Source organism: Mixophyes fleayi, chromosome 3 (assembly GCF_038048845.1).
Source record: "Mixophyes fleayi isolate aMixFle1 chromosome 3, aMixFle1.hap1, whole genome shotgun sequence".
NCBI classification, from domain to species: domain Eukaryota; kingdom Metazoa; phylum Chordata; class Amphibia; order Anura; family Limnodynastidae; genus Mixophyes; species Mixophyes fleayi.
The window spans coordinates 252,069,769-252,089,752 of NC_134404.1; the positions used below are offsets into that span (position 1 = coordinate 252,069,769).

The 19,984-nt window shown below is 43.5% G+C and overlaps 1 protein-coding gene across 1 annotated transcript in view; it reads left to right on the forward strand.

The window, feature by feature from the left end:
• The window catches only part of CNKSR3 (CNKSR family member 3), a 136,570-nt gene that overhangs the window by 90,837 nt on the left and 25,749 nt on the right, over positions 1-19,984 (forward strand). Inside the window, exons 6-7 of the mRNA XM_075203403.1 lie at positions 8,269-8,388; positions 10,063-10,122. Of these exons, the coding sequence (XP_075059504.1) occupies positions 8,269-8,388; positions 10,063-10,122 (180 nt within the window). The remainder of the gene's footprint in view (positions 1-8,268; positions 8,389-10,062; positions 10,123-19,984) is intronic.

Here is a 19,984-nt window from a genome sequence, read left to right on the forward strand (position 1 = left end):
ACAAAGTGAATCTATAAGCATGCCCAAATCTGCTTTGCCCCATTGAACACTGACATACAGCGTGATATATTTGTTCTGCTAAATTTCCATAGTTCACTGTTTGGAAGTGATTCCAATGCGTTAGATCTTTTTTTTTCATTTTTTTTTTTTTTTACTAAAGTTCAGCTTAATTTGACTGTTGAAATATGACATGGTATCTTAACATCTTTTGTCAGTATTTTATCATAAAATCCCGCTTTTCTCTTAAACTAGCATTGGCTTGTGATGGACATGGAACAAAACAGAGAAGCCCTATTAATAAAAATGTTTGCTGCTAAGAAAAAAGAAAAAAGTTATCCCCTTAAATCTTCCTCTGTAATGTTTTATTTTATTTGCACTGTCTGTACACTGCATGCATTTAGGAGCGATATAAACTATACTTGTTTCTTGATCAAGCTTGATATTCAGCTAGTGCATCCATTAGGAAACCGTCCTGCACAAATGAAATAAATCAATACTACAAAATATTTTGAAGCACTTTTCATATAATTTTGTTAAAATGCATAGTCTTGATTACCCTTCAAATGCATTCCCCTCTTCGTTTAAAAATCCCCACATATACAACCATAAAATAAAGACACGGACACCGACTTAAGTTTGGAATAAAAAAGGTCCTTTTATTACATTATTATTTTAAATTATTTGTTTATTTTTATTTTATTTTATTTATCTTTATTTTATTATCTATCAATACTATCAAAATGCTATAAACAATTTGGACCTTTTTCTTTATAGAGGTGGCGAAGAGCAAGGGCAGCCAGCTAAAACCAACATAAACCAATACGGTGGAAGATCGCCTCCTTTCCACCAACCCAGGTTAACACCTTAACTATTGGCCGGTACTATACACTATAAATTAACTCAATACCCTCTGAACTCAAACTGGTCATGCCCTTTCTAGGCCAAAACCTGATACTCCTTACAAGAGTATCAACGAGTCTAATAACATTGAGGGAACCAAGGCTATATTGCCAACACATTAAGCACTGTATGTTTAACAACCTTATGACTGCCATGCTCTCCTGCCACAGCCGAGTGCCCTACGGACCACGCGGCCCGCCACCTAAAGAAATAACTAAACCCTTGAGCTCTGAGTCTACTGTTAAACCAGGATGACTAATGACAACCCCCTGTATGCCCCTAATGTTCTGCCTCGCGTATCCATTTATCTTTTTAACCACCTTTATCAATGTGGCCGGGGGAATAGATGACCCCCAGGACAACAGAGGTATTATGTTGGACCAACAAACCTTCATTGAAGGCCAGCGGGCATGTATTTGTGCGAGATCCTCACGAATGTTAATGAATAAATCAAGGGATTTGCCCTTTCCTACATCATTACCGACCAAATGAATCACCACTATATCCGGGGTACCGTGATCTTCTATTTCTTCCTCTAACGTGGGACTCAAAGCCGCCCATACCATGCCCCTTTTACCCAACCAGTGGATGTCAACTGGGTGTGTGAAACCGGACCACCTCTCCGCTAGTCTGTGTTTCGCCGCCCAAAAGATAAACGAATGACCCACGACCCATATCCTTGTCGTCTTCACCGAAAAACCTAAAACAAAATGAATAGTCTCATCAATCATAACCGTATCTGAGAAACATGCGCCACCAAACAACTGTGTTAAAAACAGAACTATATTTTTATTTTATTTTTATTTTGATTTTAACAACTTGCTGGGGTATCCCTTCCCTACCAGAGGGGCCACCCCAACTTAATTTGAATATTGGAAAGGTGAAAAGATCCTATCTTTAGCTCTAAAAGCAATTAATTTTATCTATTTTGTCTCGTTTATTGACTGATTTATTTATTTATTTTTCTTAAACTGAAATTATCTTTTATTCTTTAATTCTTAACAAAATGAAATGGAAAATTGGTAACCCATATGAAGGTAAAAACACCTTATTAACCCCGGGAGGCACACACACTAATCAGGCCTTGCCAAGGAAAACAAGAGGAAAAATCCCTCCATGCACGTGTTTAACACAGCGAGCAGCATAACCCTGAGTCACCAAGTGATAGATGAGAAAAGAAGAGATGAAAGCGATAAAGAACCATGAGAGACATAAGGAGAGAACATGACCATATATATAAGAGCCCTTACAAGGCTCATTTATCCGGCCGGATATATTTCTTATAGGCCTGCGACTTCCATCTCCCTAACGCTTGAATCTCATTGACAGATGCCCCTCTGGCTGCAGCGGCAGTGGCCGCCCCTATTCTGAAAGAATGCGTGCCATATTCAACAGGGTTAAGGCCAACCTCCCCAAGGGCCCGTTTTAACAAAGCGCTAAACTGAAATTTAGTTACTGGTGTATTGTCCGAATGACTTAACCACAAACCTTCCCCTGGGGGTCGAATTTTAGCGAATTGATTGGCCAGCTTGACCGGGCATATGGATGCTTCCTGCTGCTCCGTAATCGCTAACCAATGACCTCTGCCTAACTGATCTGTTTTGGACCTGACTATCTTACAACGTATCACATTAGATTGTAAAATAACATTTCTAAACAACAAAGCTCCCCCTATGTCGTTCTTGGATCTGGCTACCAACTCACTAACCCTAAAAGCTCCGTGATACGCCATTGAGAAAGCCAGCCCAAACAGCAAAGCCTCGTAATCATCTGTAGCTAAGTTATGCAAAACCTCAATCAATCTGGCTAAAATTTGCCCGTCAATCGGCCGGCGAGTGTCACTACTTATAGGCTGAATCCTGGACCAACCCTTCAATGCTTTAGTTATGATAAATGACTTTGTGGGATCCTGCGCGCTATTTAACTTAGCCATGAATGAAATACCAGCCAAAAGGGACCCCATCTTTGCCCTAGAAACCCCCTCGTTGTAACAATTCCACATAAAACCCGTAATAGAGGGAATCTGACCTGAAACGTCGCTGTTGCAAGATGCGCGGTAACTCATCCAACGTTCCCATGCCCCTTGATAACACTTTCTAGTTGCCGGAGCCAAGGACGCTTCTGCTAGCCACCTTATCCCTAACGGACCATCTGCCAAACATAAGGAGGACCCTGTAAGCCAGTTAAACATGCCTGTGGGGCCAGAGATCTAAAACGTTGCCAGTCAAAACGAGAGAGAGCATCGGCTATTTGGTTATCCACACCAGGGACGTGGCGTGCCCGAAAGGTAATGTCAAACTCTAAACATCTCAACACCAGGACACGCAGCAAATTGATTGCCGTGCGTGAGGAGGCGCTTTGCTTGTTGATAGCCTGCACCACACCTAGGTTGTCACACCAAAAAACCACGCTCCTGCCGCGCAACCGGTCAGCCCACAGCTCCAAAGCTACAACAATGGGAAACAACTTGGTTAACAAATTTCGCACCAAACCTTCAGAACTCCATGACTGCGGCCAGGGAGCCGCACACCATTCCCCCTTGAAAAAGGCACCGAAACCTTTTGAGCCTGATGCGTCTGTATGCAAATCCAAAGATGTACTAGCTACTGCGGGTGCTGGCCATACTCTTACACCATTAAAAACCGCTAGGAACCGCCTCCATAAACACAAATCCTCCTTAATTTCTGCAGACAACCGCACCTGGGCATGGGGACTACGCAAGCCTGACGTTGCTAGCTGAAGCTTTCTACAAAATACTCGGCCCATAGGTATTACTCGGCAAGCAAAATTGAAAGAGCCTAACAACGATTGAACTTTACGCAATGCGCAAGACGGGGCCGCCAAAACCTCCTCTATCAGGGACTGTAACTTAGCCACTTTATCAGATGGTAAATGACAACAACCTTCTATTGTGTCAATTTCAATACCTAAAAATGACAGGCATGTGGCCGGGCCTTCCGTTTTATCTGCAGCTACTGGCACCCCCATTACACGAAATAGCGCTTGCGCAGCAAACAATGTGTCCTTACAACAAGTTGAATTGGCCGGACCTATAAACAGGAAATCATCCAGATAATGCGCTATGCCGCGATGTCCCGTCCCTGCCCCGACACACCAGTGGAGGAAGGAACTAAACGCCTCAAAATATGCGCACGACACTGAACAACCCATTGGCAGGCATCGATCCACATAGTACTCGTTCTGAATTCTAAACCCCATAAATTTAAAGGACTCGGGATGCAACGGGAGGAGGCGGAAAGCCGACTCTATGTCCAATTTAGCCATCAGCGCTCCCTTGCCAAATTCTCTCACTATGGTTAATGCATCATCAAAGGACTGGTACACCACTGAGCTGATTTTTGGGTCGATTGCATCATTAACTGACCTACCCGCCGGGTGAGACAAATGCTGGATTAATCTAAATCTCCCTGGGGTCTTTTTAGGTACTATTCCCACCGGGGAAATGACTAGATCTTGAATGGGAGGGGATGAGAAAGGACCCACCATACGACCAAGGCCTATCTCCTTCCCAACTTTTTCCGCTAAGATGTCAGGGTGCACATACGCAGAGCGAAGGTTTCTGGCGGCAGTACCCACCACCCCACTATCTATGGGGAGACGAAAACCGAGGCGAAAACCCTCCCTAAGGAAAGAGGCCTGCGCAGCATCCGTGTAAAGGGCCAGCCATCTACAAAGAATTGGGAATATAATGGGAGAGTCTGCTTTAGACAGTACCCCCCGCCCCTCCCCGTCCCCTACCGACTCCGCCGGGGCCCCTAGGGCATTCTTTGAGGGGATGACTTCCTTTACAGTTGGTGCAGACATGCCTATACCGGCAGGAATCCCCCCTCCCGCATGAGGAATTGTTAAAGGCAAAGCAACGGTTTTTGGAAGACTGGGAGCACCTCGTCTCCCCCCATATGGAAACCTGGGTAACTGAGGAGGACCATACCCCATGCTCACCTCCCACACTTGAGCTCTATTTAATCTCAACCAGATCTCGACATCTTTAAAAGCCAGGGGCATATAAAGCTGGCCGTGCACCTTCTCGCGAAACAGCTTATCGTACAACCTCCAGGTACCTGGGCGTTCACAACTATGCATCTCATTAATAAGGTGAAGATATTTCCATACGTCTATGATTGCGTCAGGTCTAGTTTCTAAATAACAAGCTGAAAAAACGCAATACCCTGTTAGCCAGTTCGAAAAGTTTCTGTATGCATCCTCCCCCACTCCCCCTCGCACGCACGCAGCTGCCAACTCTTTTTGGGTGACCTTTGTCAGCTCGAATATATCAACATAATGACCTTTCTTAATCTTGTGCCTCATGCTGCGCCTAACTCCTATCAACAATGCCGTGTTTTCACATCTAACCAGGGGACCTCCTGCCGGTGTGGGAGAAATTGTAACCAGCCGATCCGCGCTCTTCCTCTTAGCTCCCCCGAAATGAGTGTTCAGAATTTTTATTAGCTTGCGCTGACCCTGCCTGGGGGAAGATGATGCTGACTCATCACTGGTGGTAGATATGCTTGAACCGGACATGTATGTATTGCTTATCGTAGAACCATCATACTCGCCATCCGCTCCCTGCGCCTCCTGCAGAACTACTCCCGCTCCGCCCTCGTCCCTCGTACCGCCTGGTTGAGACTCTTGTTGCACTGCCGAACGCTCCACCTCACCTCCCTGCTGTGACCGAGACGGTGACCTGTCCATGCCCGCTGGAACTGCTACGGAAGACGGCTGCGCCTGTGAAACTGGATGAGAAAACACGTTAGCATTTGGAGAAGGCAGATTGCATAAAGGCTGAGGCAGGACCCCAGCCGGGGCCGGCACCGGGGTTGAGGCCATGAGATGACCCAGAAAACCTGCTTGAGGGGGAGCCCTTTGATCCCCACCCCCCCTGCTGGGAAACCATGGGAAGCGGCGAGACCGTACCAGAAACGCCAAATATATTGCCCAAGGAGGGTTCAGGGTAAGCATGAAAGTGTTGCCCAGACAGAGGAGGGTAAGGGGCCATCCACCTACCCCCCGTCCCCGTTACGGGTCCATAACCCCTAGGGGGGTATGGCAATGACCAAGAGGGGGCACCATCCAACCTGTTCTGATTGAAGGAACGTGGCTGGGAGGGCCAGGTTTCAACCGGGTCCGAGACCTGGGAGCGGCAAGCCGCTGACTGTTCCAAGGGAAACTGCTGGTAAGCTGCCCCCCTACTACCAGGAGAAAACCTAACCGGGGGCGGACCTAACAAACCTGGGGCCCTGTTAGAGGAAAAACTGACACCTGACAACCACAGCATCCACAGAGAAAAGAAGAGGGGAAGAAACGGGGGGGGGGGAAACCCTGGCCAGGGGAAGGGGGGGGGATGAAATTGGGAACCATGACCCCGCAAAAAGGAGGGGGGGGGGGCCTGCTGAAACCCGCTGAGAAGTAATTGGGCCTGCTGCTCACCACCTTGACGCCTGGAGGGGGAGGGAGTGAGCACACCATGAACATCCCCACCCTGCCCACGTTGACCCGGGGGAAACAGGGGGTCCACAATAACCGGACCAAGCCCTCTATATGGGGACCCCGGGTTCTGCTCCCTACCAGACAGAGCGGTTACCTCCTGAGCCACTACACCACCCTCAGTGCCATCTGGACCCCTGGACACCGCCACAGCGGATTGAATTAAAGATGGCCGCCGGGCGCCACCACACACCCCGGGGGAAGGAGATCCCCTGCCCAGGGCTTTTCCAGCCTGTCTGACCCGTTGCACCGCTCCGGACACGAGCGGCCTCGCCGCCCGCTCCGGAGCCCTGGACCTCTGACCACAGCTCGGGACCGCCCCGCGAGACACTCTCGCGGCGGCCGAGACACGTGGTCTGCTGCTGACTGCGCTGCCCCTTTTTCGGCTGCTTGCACCGGGAGGACCCGGCGTCTCTAGCTGGTTTTGGGCGAAGGGGGGGGTGAACAGAGGAGAGGGCAGGGCGATGGGCAGAAGCGGACACAGACGAGAGAGGAGGGGGGACCCGGCCAGCCTTGCTGGTGTAGATCTGGAGCGTCTAGGCCGGGATGAAGCCATGCTGAGGGAAGCAATATGGGCAAAGAATTAGGGAAAGAGAGGATGAGACAAACACAAGGAGGAGGGAAGGAGGAAGTAAAGAAGCAGAAAAGACAAGGCAAATAAATGAAGCACAGTTAAAAGAAACCAGAAAACACAGATACTGAGCCTGATGCTGCAGCTTCTCCGGATCCAGGAAACAGGAAGCTCTCTCCTTCTCCCACTGTTTGATATATTCTTTCCACGACACTCCCACTTCCTTCCTATTGGCTGATTACACTACAGCCTTAAACCCCCCCAGTGGTGAGTAACATTATCAGCTTCACATCACATGATTTTAAACTCCTTCGGCTAATGGCCTCTCTCATAATAAAGTTTTTCCTAATCTAAAACAAAAAATGTCTGTGTAATCGAATGCCGGTGCTTGTCACAAAATGGCTCATATGGATTTTTTTGGTTCATAAGCTGTAATCAAAATATTTAACTTAAATAAGGTTCTAATGGACCATATTTTTAATCTAGTTGCTGGCTCATCCTTACGTTGAAACATGAGAGATTATCCTACTTTTGTTTGTTAATCTGTCATTGGATATTTTTTCACTCAGTGAACACCATGTACCTGTATTAAGTTATATATGAGAAGCCAACCGTGTATCCATCACTGATTGGTTTGGACAAGTGCATTATGGATCATTTAAAGAAGTCTAAATGTACATCTTTTTTGTACTATTTTTGCCTGCTTTTGCACTTGGTAAACATCTGCTTCGTCATGTTTTGCAAACTCAGCCTTTGTGCATCCTATATATGCAAAGGTTCAAACCACAGCTGAGCATTTCCTAACAAAGAAGAAGGGGATTGTATTTCTTTCATGTGTCAGTTATCATTTTAGTTGCTGTACTTTTCAGTGTGATCAAGTTGAAACTCTTCAGTGCTCTATCTTCCCATGTAAATTCTTGATTTACACGACTTTGGGTCCAAGTGTGAAATAACTGTTCTCTGATTAGTCTGGGGCCAAATGTAAGGCCCTCAAAATTATTAATGTAACCATAATTAGTTTTGCAGCAATGACAAACACAGATAAATAATACATATATTTGATAAAGGATGGAAATTCTGTAAGCACAATCTTCCCACTGTTGATTTAAGGGAAGTGATATAAAAATAAAAACTATTGCTGGCATTTCAAAAAAGCTCAGTGGAGGACAAATAATAGATATAATTTTCCAATATGTTAGAATTCTCGACAAATACTAAACATATTTTACTTATTATAACATTACTTTATGCTTAATAAGTCTCACATTCTACATCTCTGTTTTCTTTTGTAGTCTAAAGTTCTAAATGGAATATGTGACAAAACTTACAAATTTACCACTGATCCCTTGACAAGTCAAAGTGCCTGTTTGGATGAAGTGCATCTGACTAATATTAGACCTGGTGAAGGGTTGGTAAGTAGTTCATAGCACTCGTCTTCTGATTAGGAGAATCCTGATTAGCACTAAAAATATTTTTCTTGTTTACTAGAAGTATACACAATGATGTTACAGATTATATTACATAGGTGCTATGGGTTCCTATATTATGCACCTGGACGTCCCTGTTGTACACAGAGCTCTGCTGTTCCTGTTGATGGAGGCCTTTGTGCAGATTGGCAGGAAAATAGTTTTAATAATGACCATCTTCAAATTCTAAAATACTTATAATTTACATTTATGTGAAGAATAGTATGGACTGTAATGGAGATTCTGTAATAAGTTATTTGCTGAAATGTTTCCATATTAGCTGCAAAATTTCACAAAGTAAAATGGTCAAGATAAATAAATTTTCAAGCCTTTTACTTTTTAATGTAAGAGACACTACAAAATATATTAATATGTTTCTGACAATTGGTGGTTGTTACCATATAAATTCTGAACACATTTTTAGAAGTTAGTAGACTATAAATGTACTAATTATTAGTACAATAAAGTCAAGAGGTACTTTGCAAAAATAGTAGACAGTCTTTTGGTTCATACAAATGTATAGTATCAGTTGCTATAAAATCTTCTTGTACCCGTTTGACTATTATATATTATATTGGCTCATGATCGACTGTAAATATATTTTTTTACTCAATAGGTTTTCTAAATATCACTTATAATGTGCCAACAATTTATCACAACACAAGTAATGCACACAACTTTCTTTGGGTACCTTATATGTTTATGTACACTGACATTTTTACACAGCAAATGGGGCCCGTCAGGGCTTATTTGTGGCTCCCACCAAACTTGACAACCTGTCACACCATATATAGTATGACATAGTTTGGGGTTTTTTTTACTTAAAAGGTTTTTACTAAGTTTTAATAAAAGAATATAAAAGAATATATATGTAACAAACATGGCAGTTACAACAACGTACAGTGCATAATGTAGATCCAATAAATCAGTCAGAACTGCCCATACACAAACAATCAAAAAAGTAACAAAAAACAATAACACAAGCAACATACAAATACAAATAAGACAAAGACTTCAAGGGGGAGGAGGGAGACAGACAGGGGGGCAAGAGTCAGAGACTGGCCGTATTGAACCCAATCAACCATAAAAATACATTTTGAAAACAGGACATCTAACCTCCAGAGGGTTATACAGCTTGGGAGAGTTAGGTGGTAGACACAGGTCTATACCCTAAAAAAAATTCATACCATGTGAACCATTTAAGCAGGGGTGAGGAAGCCCTTGAGGAATAGTTAAAGCCTATGGTTTCCATCTCATGACATCGTTTTTTGTAAACTCTATTCATAGAGTTTGGACTGCACAGTCTCAGATTCTACTCATAAAAGGTAGCATATACATGTATTAGAATATGTTACATTATGTTTGTAATGCATACTGCATACACCAAAATTTGCTTTACCGCATGGTAAAGTATTAACAATAAAACACAAAAAATACTTACATTTTACTAAAATTAAGCCCAGATGCTGAACTTTTGTTACCCAAATTCCTTTACACAACTGTTTCCATTACATTGCATAGCCATCACTGACTTCTGTGCTCTCAGTAGAATGAAATTTAAATAATAATTTTTTTGCTACAATGCATTTGACCATACGTATGCTATTTTCCTCTCCTTAGGGAATGTATATAAAATCCACATATGATGGGTTGCATGTCATTACAGGAACTACAGAAAATGTAAGTAAAGTGTGCAATACATAATTTATCTTCTAACTTAGCTAACATAGAACTATCTAATTGTTGTCTTGTGATAAATGCTTTCCAGACGGTTAAACATAGTTAACTTTGTCACATATTGAAGGTTGGCTGTAACCATGTAACAAATATTTACACAAATATTTATCATAACATATAAATCATAAACATGTGTAAGTTCATGAGCATTATTTTGGGCTACATTTTTTAAAGCACATAAAATTATTTCAGCTACCACCCCAAACATTTCTTCACGGTCAGTGAAGAAATTATTTAGTTCTTCTCACTACAATATCAGTGGCTTTTTTTCTTTTTAAACTAATGTCTGCTGAATCTGTCTCCACATTTTGGCACTTAAGAAGGACTGACAGAAAACTATTAGGAAACAGATTACATCAGTGGTTCCCAAACTTTCTCAGCTCGAGGCACCCTTAGGGTCACCATAATTTTTCCAAGGCACCCCTAAGCAAAAATAATTACCGGGTAGTCCCGTTTTTTAAGTAGTTGGGTCAAAATTACGTAAGATGTATTTAGACCCCTTCACCATCACATTGTGCCCCTTTATCATATCACTCTGTATCCCCTTCGCCATCTCACACCCTGTGTCGCCCTCTTCGCCATCTCACACCCTGTGTCGCCCTCTTCGCCATCTCACACCCTGTGTCGCCCTCTTCGCCATCTCACACCCTGTGTCGCCCTCTTCGCCATCTCACACCCTGTGTCGCCCTCTTCGCCATCTCACACCCTGTGTCGCCCTCTTCGCCATCTCACACCCTGTGTCGCCCTCTTCGCCATCTCACACCCTGTGTCGCCCTCTTCGCCATCTCACACCCTGTGTCGCCCTCTTCGCCATCTCACACCCTGTGTCGCCCTCTTCGCCATCTCACACCCTGTGTCCCCCTCTTCGCCATCTCACACCCTGTGTCCCCCTCTTCGCCATCTCACACCCTGTGTCCCTCTTCATCAGCTCACACTCTGACCCCCCTTCAGCGTCTCTCTCTGTCCCCCTCGTTCAGTGTCTCTCTGTCCCCCTCCTTCAGTGTCTCTCTGTCCCCCTCCTTCAGCGTCTCTCTCTGTCCCCCTCCTTCAGCGTCTCTCTCTGTCCCCCTCCTTCAGTGTCTCTCTCTGTCCCCCTCCTTCAGTGTCTCTCTGTCCCCCTCCTTCAGCGTCTCTCTGTCCCCCTCCTTCAGCGTCTCTCTGTCCTCCTCCTTCAGCGTCTCTCTGTCCCCCTCCTTCAGCGTCTCTCTGTCCCCCTCCTTCAGCGTCTCTGTCCCCCTCCTTCAGCGTCTCTCTGTCCCCCTCCTTCAGCGTCTCTCTGTCCCTCTCTGTCCCCCTCCTTCAGTGTCTCTCTCTGTCCCCCTCCTTCAGTGTCTCTCTCTGTCCCCCTCCTTCAGTGTCTCTCTCTCCCCCTCCTTCAGTGTCTATCTGTCCCCTTCAGCCTCTCTCTGTCCCCCTTCAGTGTCTCTCTGCCCCTTCAGCCTCTGTTTCCCCCTTCAGTGCCTCTCTGTCCCCTTCAGCCTGTCTGTGTCTCCCTACAGCGTCTCTCTGTCCCCTTCAGCGTCTCTCTGTCCCCTTCAGCGTCTCTCTGTGCCCCCCTTCAGCGTCTCTCTGTGCCCCCCTTCAGCCTGTCTGTGCCCCCCTTCAGCCTGTCTGTGCCCCCCTTCAGCCTGTCTGTGCCCCCCTTCAGCCTGTCTGTGCCCCCCTTCAGCCTGTCTGTGCCCCCCTTCAGCCTGTCTGTGCCCCCCTTCAGCCTGTCTGTGCCCCCCTTCAGCCTGTCTGTGCCACCCTTCAGCCTGTCTGTGCCCCCCTTCAGCGTCTCTCTGTCCCCTTCAGCCTGTCTGTGCCCCCCGCCCCCTTCAGCGTCTCTCTGCCCCCTTCAGCGTCTCTCTGCCCCCTTTAGCGTCTCTCTGCCCCCTTCAGCGTCTCTCTGCCCCCTTCAGCGTCTCTCTATCCCCTTTAGCGTGTCTCTCAGTGCCCCCTTCACTTACCTTCTTTCCTGACGTCTTCTCTGCTGCAGTTCCTCTCAAAATATATTAAAACCCAAATGTTCACTTATCTTGATGAGGGGGTGCTCTTCCAACACATAATAACTATAACTCTTAAAGACCAGAGTTGGAATTAACAAAGAAGCATGCCACTCCGGTCCAATGAAATACATAAAAATTCACATTTTATCCAATACAGTTAAAATTACTGGAATATCTTTGAATCGCAACATTGTATACTTATTAATAGACTTTCAAAAAAAGATTGAAATTCAAACCAAATTATATTGTCTATTTTATTTGTTTGATTTGTCTGCTTTTGTACATAATTTGTACTAGATGGATTTATTTCCTAAATTGTCAATAATGGTATTTATTATGAGAACATATATTCACGAGAGATATTTTTTTGGATTGATTCACCTATTATTTCATACATTATATCATATGATCAATATAAAGTCTATCACACATGTGCATATGTATTATGTGGGATATCTTCTGACTCATTAGCGAAAGTGAGATTAAAGTCTCTTTAGTGAAGTTATATATAATAACATGAAGCCCGTTACTTCTCTAACTTTCCATCTGATAGGTGAACGTTGGTTAACCCTTATATTAAAAATCTATTGCATATAAATAAAGGCGATGCCTAATGTCAATTTCTATAAGAAACATATGCATGAGAAGTTATTCCCATGTCAGTCCCAGGTCTCCTGCAGTGTGAACGGTGCGACCTGGTTTTTTCAACCCAGGTCTCGCATAAAGAAGATGATTGGCGGGATTAGACACACTGGAGGATGACATCATTTCAATGCTGCATAGAAGAGAGATAGGAGAAAGCATGGCATACTGGCTAGAGGAAGAAGTGCATAAGCTGCTGGCCATTAGAGGAGAGGAGAAAATTAAAAAACAGATCATAAGCACTGTAAAGGAAGCAACAGTGTTCTATAATATAACAAAAATACTAACAGAGTAGGTGGATAAAGCGCAGCCAGCAGCAAGTGGTAAAGAAATTTAAGTCACTTTGAAAACAATACTCAAAAGTGCATGACCACAACTGCAGATAGAGTGGTGCTGCCCGTATGGAATGACCATTTTATGAGCAATGTAATGTGGTGTTCGGCAACTCTGCCCTGGCAAATCCCATAGTACTGTCATCATCAAGCTGCCGTGATGCTCACAGTCCAACACCTGAAAGCAGTCAGTCAAGTGTGCCAACATTGATGATTAGCGATGATTTGCTGGAGGAACATGCTGATTTGGAGTATTGAAATGTAAATGAAGACAACATGAATATGTCAGCAGGGGAACTGGCAGACTCACAATCTTTGCCAGCGGCACAACCTTCACCAGACACACAACTGTTGCAAGAGACAAAACATTGCCAGCGACTTAGCCTTCCCCATCGACGCAGACCCCGATGTTAAGTTCAAACAGTAAGTTTACTAATTTTAAAATTTGTAAAGTAAATTAAATAAATAAATGAACGTTTAATATTACTAAACTAAAAACTAAACAAAACTAAATGTAAAAACATATTAAAACATGAACACGTATATGTTGCAGCGTGAAGCTAGTGTGCAAGAGGGAGGAGGCCTCAGGCATATATCTGTTTACAACACTGCTATTTAATTTTGCAGCAATATTCATTCATCCTCGGTGGCCCTAATGTATTTCCTTTCTTTTATCCATTTGTAATTTACAATGTTCCTAAAAGGAAGAAGAAAGCCATGAGCACAGTAATGGTTGAACAGCGCAAGGAAATGGTTATGGCTATGGCAGCCCAAGAAGACGCATATCTCCAATGCTTTATGGTTAATGAGCATGAGCTGCAGGAATCTTTCATTACCCAAATAATGGGTATGCAGGATTCTGAGGGAAAACCGCAAATTTATGGTGGCTTACATAGATTGCCTGATGCCAAAACCGCAAGGACCTGCACAACCTCCATACATGTTGAGAGCCCTTACCCCTTATACAACAGAGGACAACAAATTTTTTCCCCAAACTCAGTTATCATCATCATCAATTATTTATATAGCGCCACTAATTCCGCATCCCTGTACAGAAAACTCACTCACATCGGTCCCTGCCCCATTGGAGCTTTCAGTCTAAATCCCCTAACATAGACACACAGAGAGAGACTAAGGTCAATTTTGATAGCAGCCAATTAACCTACCAGTATGTTTTTTGGAGTGTGTGAGGAAACCGGAGCACCTGGAGGAAACCCACGTAAACACAGGAAGAACATACAAACTCCACACAGATAAGGCCATGGTCAGGAATCGACCTCATGACTCCAGTGCTGTGAGGCAGAAGTGCTAACCACTAGGCCACTGTGCTGCCCAGGTATGCCACTAAACACCCCACATCATCCTCAAATGGCTCCACATAACACTGAGTACCCGGCTACTCCCCATAACCCTGAGTACCGTCTACTACACAAAGCCCTGAGTACCTGGCTTCTCCACAAAACCCTGAGTACCCACATTACTGTCAATTATAGGTAATGAAAGTATGTATAGTACAGTTATAATGTTTGCCTGTGTTTGAGGCAACAATATTTAAAATGTTTTCTATATTTAAAATGTTTGTAATGTAAGCACTGGAAAAAGTTTTATCTTGCACTACTGTTTTTAGACGCATGTGTGTCTAAACGGTATATTTGTATATGTTTTTTAAATGCTACAATATACAGACCTTTGTGAAAACACACGCACTTTTTGATTTATATTGGTACATATAACGTAATATGTAACCTTTAAAAAAGTATTTTACAATTTAAATAAAAAAATATTTTGTTCAGGTAACCCATTGTCCGCTCTACTTGATTATTGATGACAGATTGGCGGTGATGGTGGTACGAGTGAGTTCTGCAGAGGTATTTGTACGTTCTCTCTCATAAGCTGCAGAATCCACAGACAGCACATATAGTTCAGAGTCCTATATGTTCCACTCTGGTAGAAACTGCTCTTTCTGTATTTCACAAATGTTGTGTAAAATACAGCAAGCAGTAACTACATGGGGCACAAGTTTGGTGTCATCATGCTTCAGTAAACACCGCCAGCGTCCTTTCAATCTTCCAAAGGCATTTTCTACCACCATCCGAGCAGAGCTGAGGGTATGGGTGAAGTGAATTTGTTGTGCAGAAAGTTGATGTTGCTGTGTGAAGCCCTTCATCAACCATTGCTGCAAAGGGTGAGCTGCATCCCCGATGATCTGTACTTGGATCTCCACACCATTCACGATCTTGGATTTTTGTAAAGAAATACAACAGGTTCAATTTCTGTAGTACTTTACAGAGAATATTGGTACTTTGACAACAATCACTACACCTATAGATCTTGCCGTCTATAATGTCTAGCTCCAACCCCCCCAAAAGACATATACACGCTACCCAAATGTTGGTTACAGAACACAATACACCTCCTGGTATATGTTTTAATTGTATTTGGAAAGCAGAACATCAACAGATGGACAGGGACAGTAAACAAATAGCAAAAAATACATGAATGTAGCTGAGTAAAACATCATAAAAAAATATAGATATTTACCTTATTAGGGAACAACCAGCCATCTTGCTGCTCCTCTGCAATCTGGTACAGATCCAGATAGGCCAGAACTCTGGTGTCATGGGAACGTCCAGGCCAGCCAATAAACACATCTGTGAAACTAAAAATATAATATATTTAGCTTTGTTTTACAATACACATCATAGGACACAGTAACATTAAAATAAAAAAATGAGGCTTGCCAATAGTTGATCAACTACAGCCTGCAGAATGATGGAATGGCAGCCTTTGTGATTGTAGTAATCCGCAAGGTTGTCTGTGGGGACAATGATAGGGATGTGTGTCCCGTCTATGACTCCTGCACACTGTGGATATCCATGTCACAGGAATCCAGTGATGGTGTCATCTAGTCACTGTCCTTGAGGCAAGGAGATGAAGCGATGGTAAAGGGCTTTCAGCAATGCCTTGGCAACTTCATGCACTATATTGCAAACTGTGGATATCCCCACTCCAAAGAAGCAGGAGATTGTGCAGTATTCGCCAGGGGTAGCATACCACCACAACACAATTGCTAGTCTCCTACTTGGTGCAATGGGGTTTCTGAAGTTTGTGGTCTGTCTAGAAAGTGCTGGGTAATAAAGTCCAGTACATACTGAAATGCCCCACGTGACATACGAAAGTGTGCCATTCACTGCTCGTTCTCAAAATCTTCCACAGTAAACCAGAAAGCTTCTCCGTGACTGCGTTCTCTGGCCCACATTGTTTGGTTAGTTGCCGCACTGAATCTCAATATGGAGGAAATGCTGGACCTGGCAAAAGGTCTCCTACGAAAATAAAGACGTTGCGTATTCCCCTGCTCTTCCATAAATTGCTCCTTTCTCCTCCTGGAATGACACTGTACAAGGTAGCACAGTGTTAGCAGCTGCATCAAGCTCTCATTTGCTTTATAAAACAGCCAAAGAATTGCAATGAACCAGGAAATCCTGGCTACACAATAGTGACTCGTCGCCCATGATTAAAGTAAAGCTGTGAACAGTCACCACCCACTTTAGCCTCACGTTTGTGTGCAAAAAAAAGGTCCCCTATAAATGACCTCACCATTCAGCCAATGAAAGCTCCTCTTGTGATGACTCAAACTTATTGTCAGGGCAGACCCAGGTTCAGTATGAACGGAGTAGACCCGGGAAATTCCTGGGTCCAAGGTGCAGTGTGAACGGGGTCTACGAGCTGGGATGCTCTTTAACACGGCAAAAACCTTTCTTAAAAAACTCGGGAAATTGCAGGGGCGACAATGTGAAAGTGGTATAATACCTGCAATTTCCTGGGTTTTTCAAGCCGGGTTTTTGTAGAGTGTTCGAACTTCCCAGCTCAGAGACCCCGTTCACACTGCACCTTGATCCCGGGAATTTCCTGGGTCGATCCCATTCATACTGAAATCAGGTCTGCCCTGCCAATAAGTGTGAGTCATCACAAGAGAAGCTTTCATTGGCTGAAAAATACTGAGGTCATTTAAAGGGGACTAGATTTTTTGCACACAAAGATGAGGTCAAAGTGGGTGGTGACTGTTCACAGCATTGCTTTAATCATGGCCGACAAGTCACTTTTGTGTCATGTTTTATTGCGTTTATTTGCTGTTTTACACAGCAAATGAGAGCTTGATGCAGCTGCTACCACTGTGCTACCTTGCACAGTGTCATTTCAGGAGGAGAAAGGAGCAATTTCTGGCACAGAGGGAGAATACTCAGCGCCTGTATAAGCACAGGAGGAGAGCTTTTCTCAGGGCCAGCATTTCCTCCAGATTGCCATTCAGTGCTGCGACTAACCGAACAATGTGTGCCAGACAACGCAGCCACGGAGAAGCTTTTCAGTCTACTGTGGAATCTTTTGAGGACTAGGAGTGAATGGCACACTTTCGTATGTCACGTGGGACATTTCACTATGTGCTGGACCTTATCATCCCAGCACTTTCTAAACAGTCAACAAACTTCAGAAACCCCATTGTAGGAGACTAGCAATTGTGATGTGCTGGTATGCTACCCCAGGTGAATACCGCACAATCTCCTGCTTGTTTGGAGTGGGGATATCCACAGTATGCACTCTAGTCCATGAAGTCACCAAGGCATTGCTGGAAGCCTTTTACCATTGTTTCATCTCCTTACCTGAAGGACAGTGACTAGATGACACCATCACTGAATTCCTGTGACGTGGATACCCACAGTGTGCTGGAGCAATTGACGGGACACACATCCCTATCATTGCCCCCACAGGCAATGCTGCGGATTACTATAACCGCAAAGGCTGGCATTCCATTATTCTACAAGCTGTAGTTGACAACAACTATTGGTAAGCATCATTTATTAGTTTAATGTGACTGTATCTTATGATGTCTATTGTAAAACAAAGGTAAATATATTTTATTTTCAGTTTCACAAATGTCTTTATTGGCTGTTCTGGACATTCCCATGATGCCAGAGCTCTGGCCAATTCTGATTTGTACCAGATTGCAGAGGACAGACAAGATGGCTGGTTGTTCCCTAGTGAGGTAAATATCTATATTTTGTTAGATGATGTTTTCCTCAGCTGGATAATACATTCATGTATTTTTTGGTATTTAGTTACTGCACCTTTTCCTCTCTAGATGTTCCGCTTTCAAAATACACTTAAAACATGTACCAGCAGGTGTATTGTGTTCTGTAACCAACATTTGGGTAGCGTGTTTATGTGTTTTTTTATTTAGAGCTAGACATGATAGATTGAAAGATTAATAGGTGTACTGATTCTTTTAAATGTTCCAATATTCTCTTTAAAGCACTACTGAAATGTAATGTGTTACATTTCTTTACAGAAATCAAAGTTCGTGAATGGTGTGAAGATCCCAGTGCACATCATCAGGGATGCAGCTTACCCATTGTGGCGATGGTTGATGAAGGGCTTCACACAGCAACATCAACTGTCTGCGGAACAAATTCGCTTCACCCATACCCTCAGCTCAGCTCGGATGGTGGTAGAAAATGTCTCTGGACGCTTGGCGGTGTTTATTGAAGCACTATGACATTGACACCAAACTTATGCCCCTTGTAGTTGCTGCTTGCTGTATTTTACACAATATTTGTGTAATACAGAAAGAGCAGTTTCTACCAGAGTGGAATGTACAGGACTCTGAACTGTCAGTGCTTTCTGTGGACTCTACGGGTTATGAGCTGGAGTGCACAAAGACCTCTGCAGAACTTATTCGTACCACTATCACCACCAATCTGTCCTTCATTATTAGTAGAGCAGACAAGCGATAACTAAATAAAATATTTTTATTCAAAATGTTTTTTCTTTGTTAAATGGTAAATATTTGCTCATATGTACCTATATAAAGTGCTGATTAGCAAAAACACAAAAATATAACAATAGTAAAAAAAACATATAAATATATGCAGCCATGTGTGCAAACAGTAGTGCAAGTCTACACTTTCTTTCAGTGTTTGCTTAGATCACAAACCATTTTTAACTTTAAATAACAATATACATGTTGTTGCCTTACACTCAAACAATAACAAAATTATAATTGTCCACAACATTATTTCATTACCTACAACTGTCGGTAATGTGGGTAGTCTTGATTTGGTTGACTTGCTGTGTACTTAGGGTTATGGACAGTAGTTGTATATTCTTGATTATGGGTAGTAGGTGGGTAGGCAAGGTTATGTTTATCCATTTGTGGTTGATGATGTGTGTTGTTTATTGAAGTACCTGATTTAGGGTGCACCATTTGTTGGCCTCTGTTATACACGGGGTAAGGTGCCTCTACATGGTGTGGCGATTGTGCATGTCCCTGCATTCTTGGCAGGAGTCGATCCAGGCAACCCATTAAGCATTCACGGTTTTCACGGAGAATACGCTCTTGCATACCCATGATTTGGGTTATAAAGGAGTCCTGGAGCTTGCGCTCATTGTCCATGAATCTTTGGAGACGTGCATCCTCTTGGGCAGCCATAGCCTATCCATTTCCTTTAGGTGGTCTAACATCAACGTGGTCATGGTTTTGGTAGCTATTTCCATCTTATTTGGTCTCTTCATTTTTTTAGGAACATTGTAAATTAGAAATGGAAAAAAGAAAGGAAAAACATTAGGATCACTGAGGATGACAGAATATTGCTCTAAAATTAAATAGCAGTTTTGTAAGCAGAAATGTGCTTGAGGCCTCTTCCCTCCTGCACAATAGCTTCACGCTGCAACATATACGTGTTCATGTTTTAATATGTTTCTATGTTTAATTTAGGAGGCTAGTTGTTGTAGTTTTGTAGATGTAGTTGTAGTTTTGTAGATGTAGTTGTAGTTTTGTAGATGTAGTTG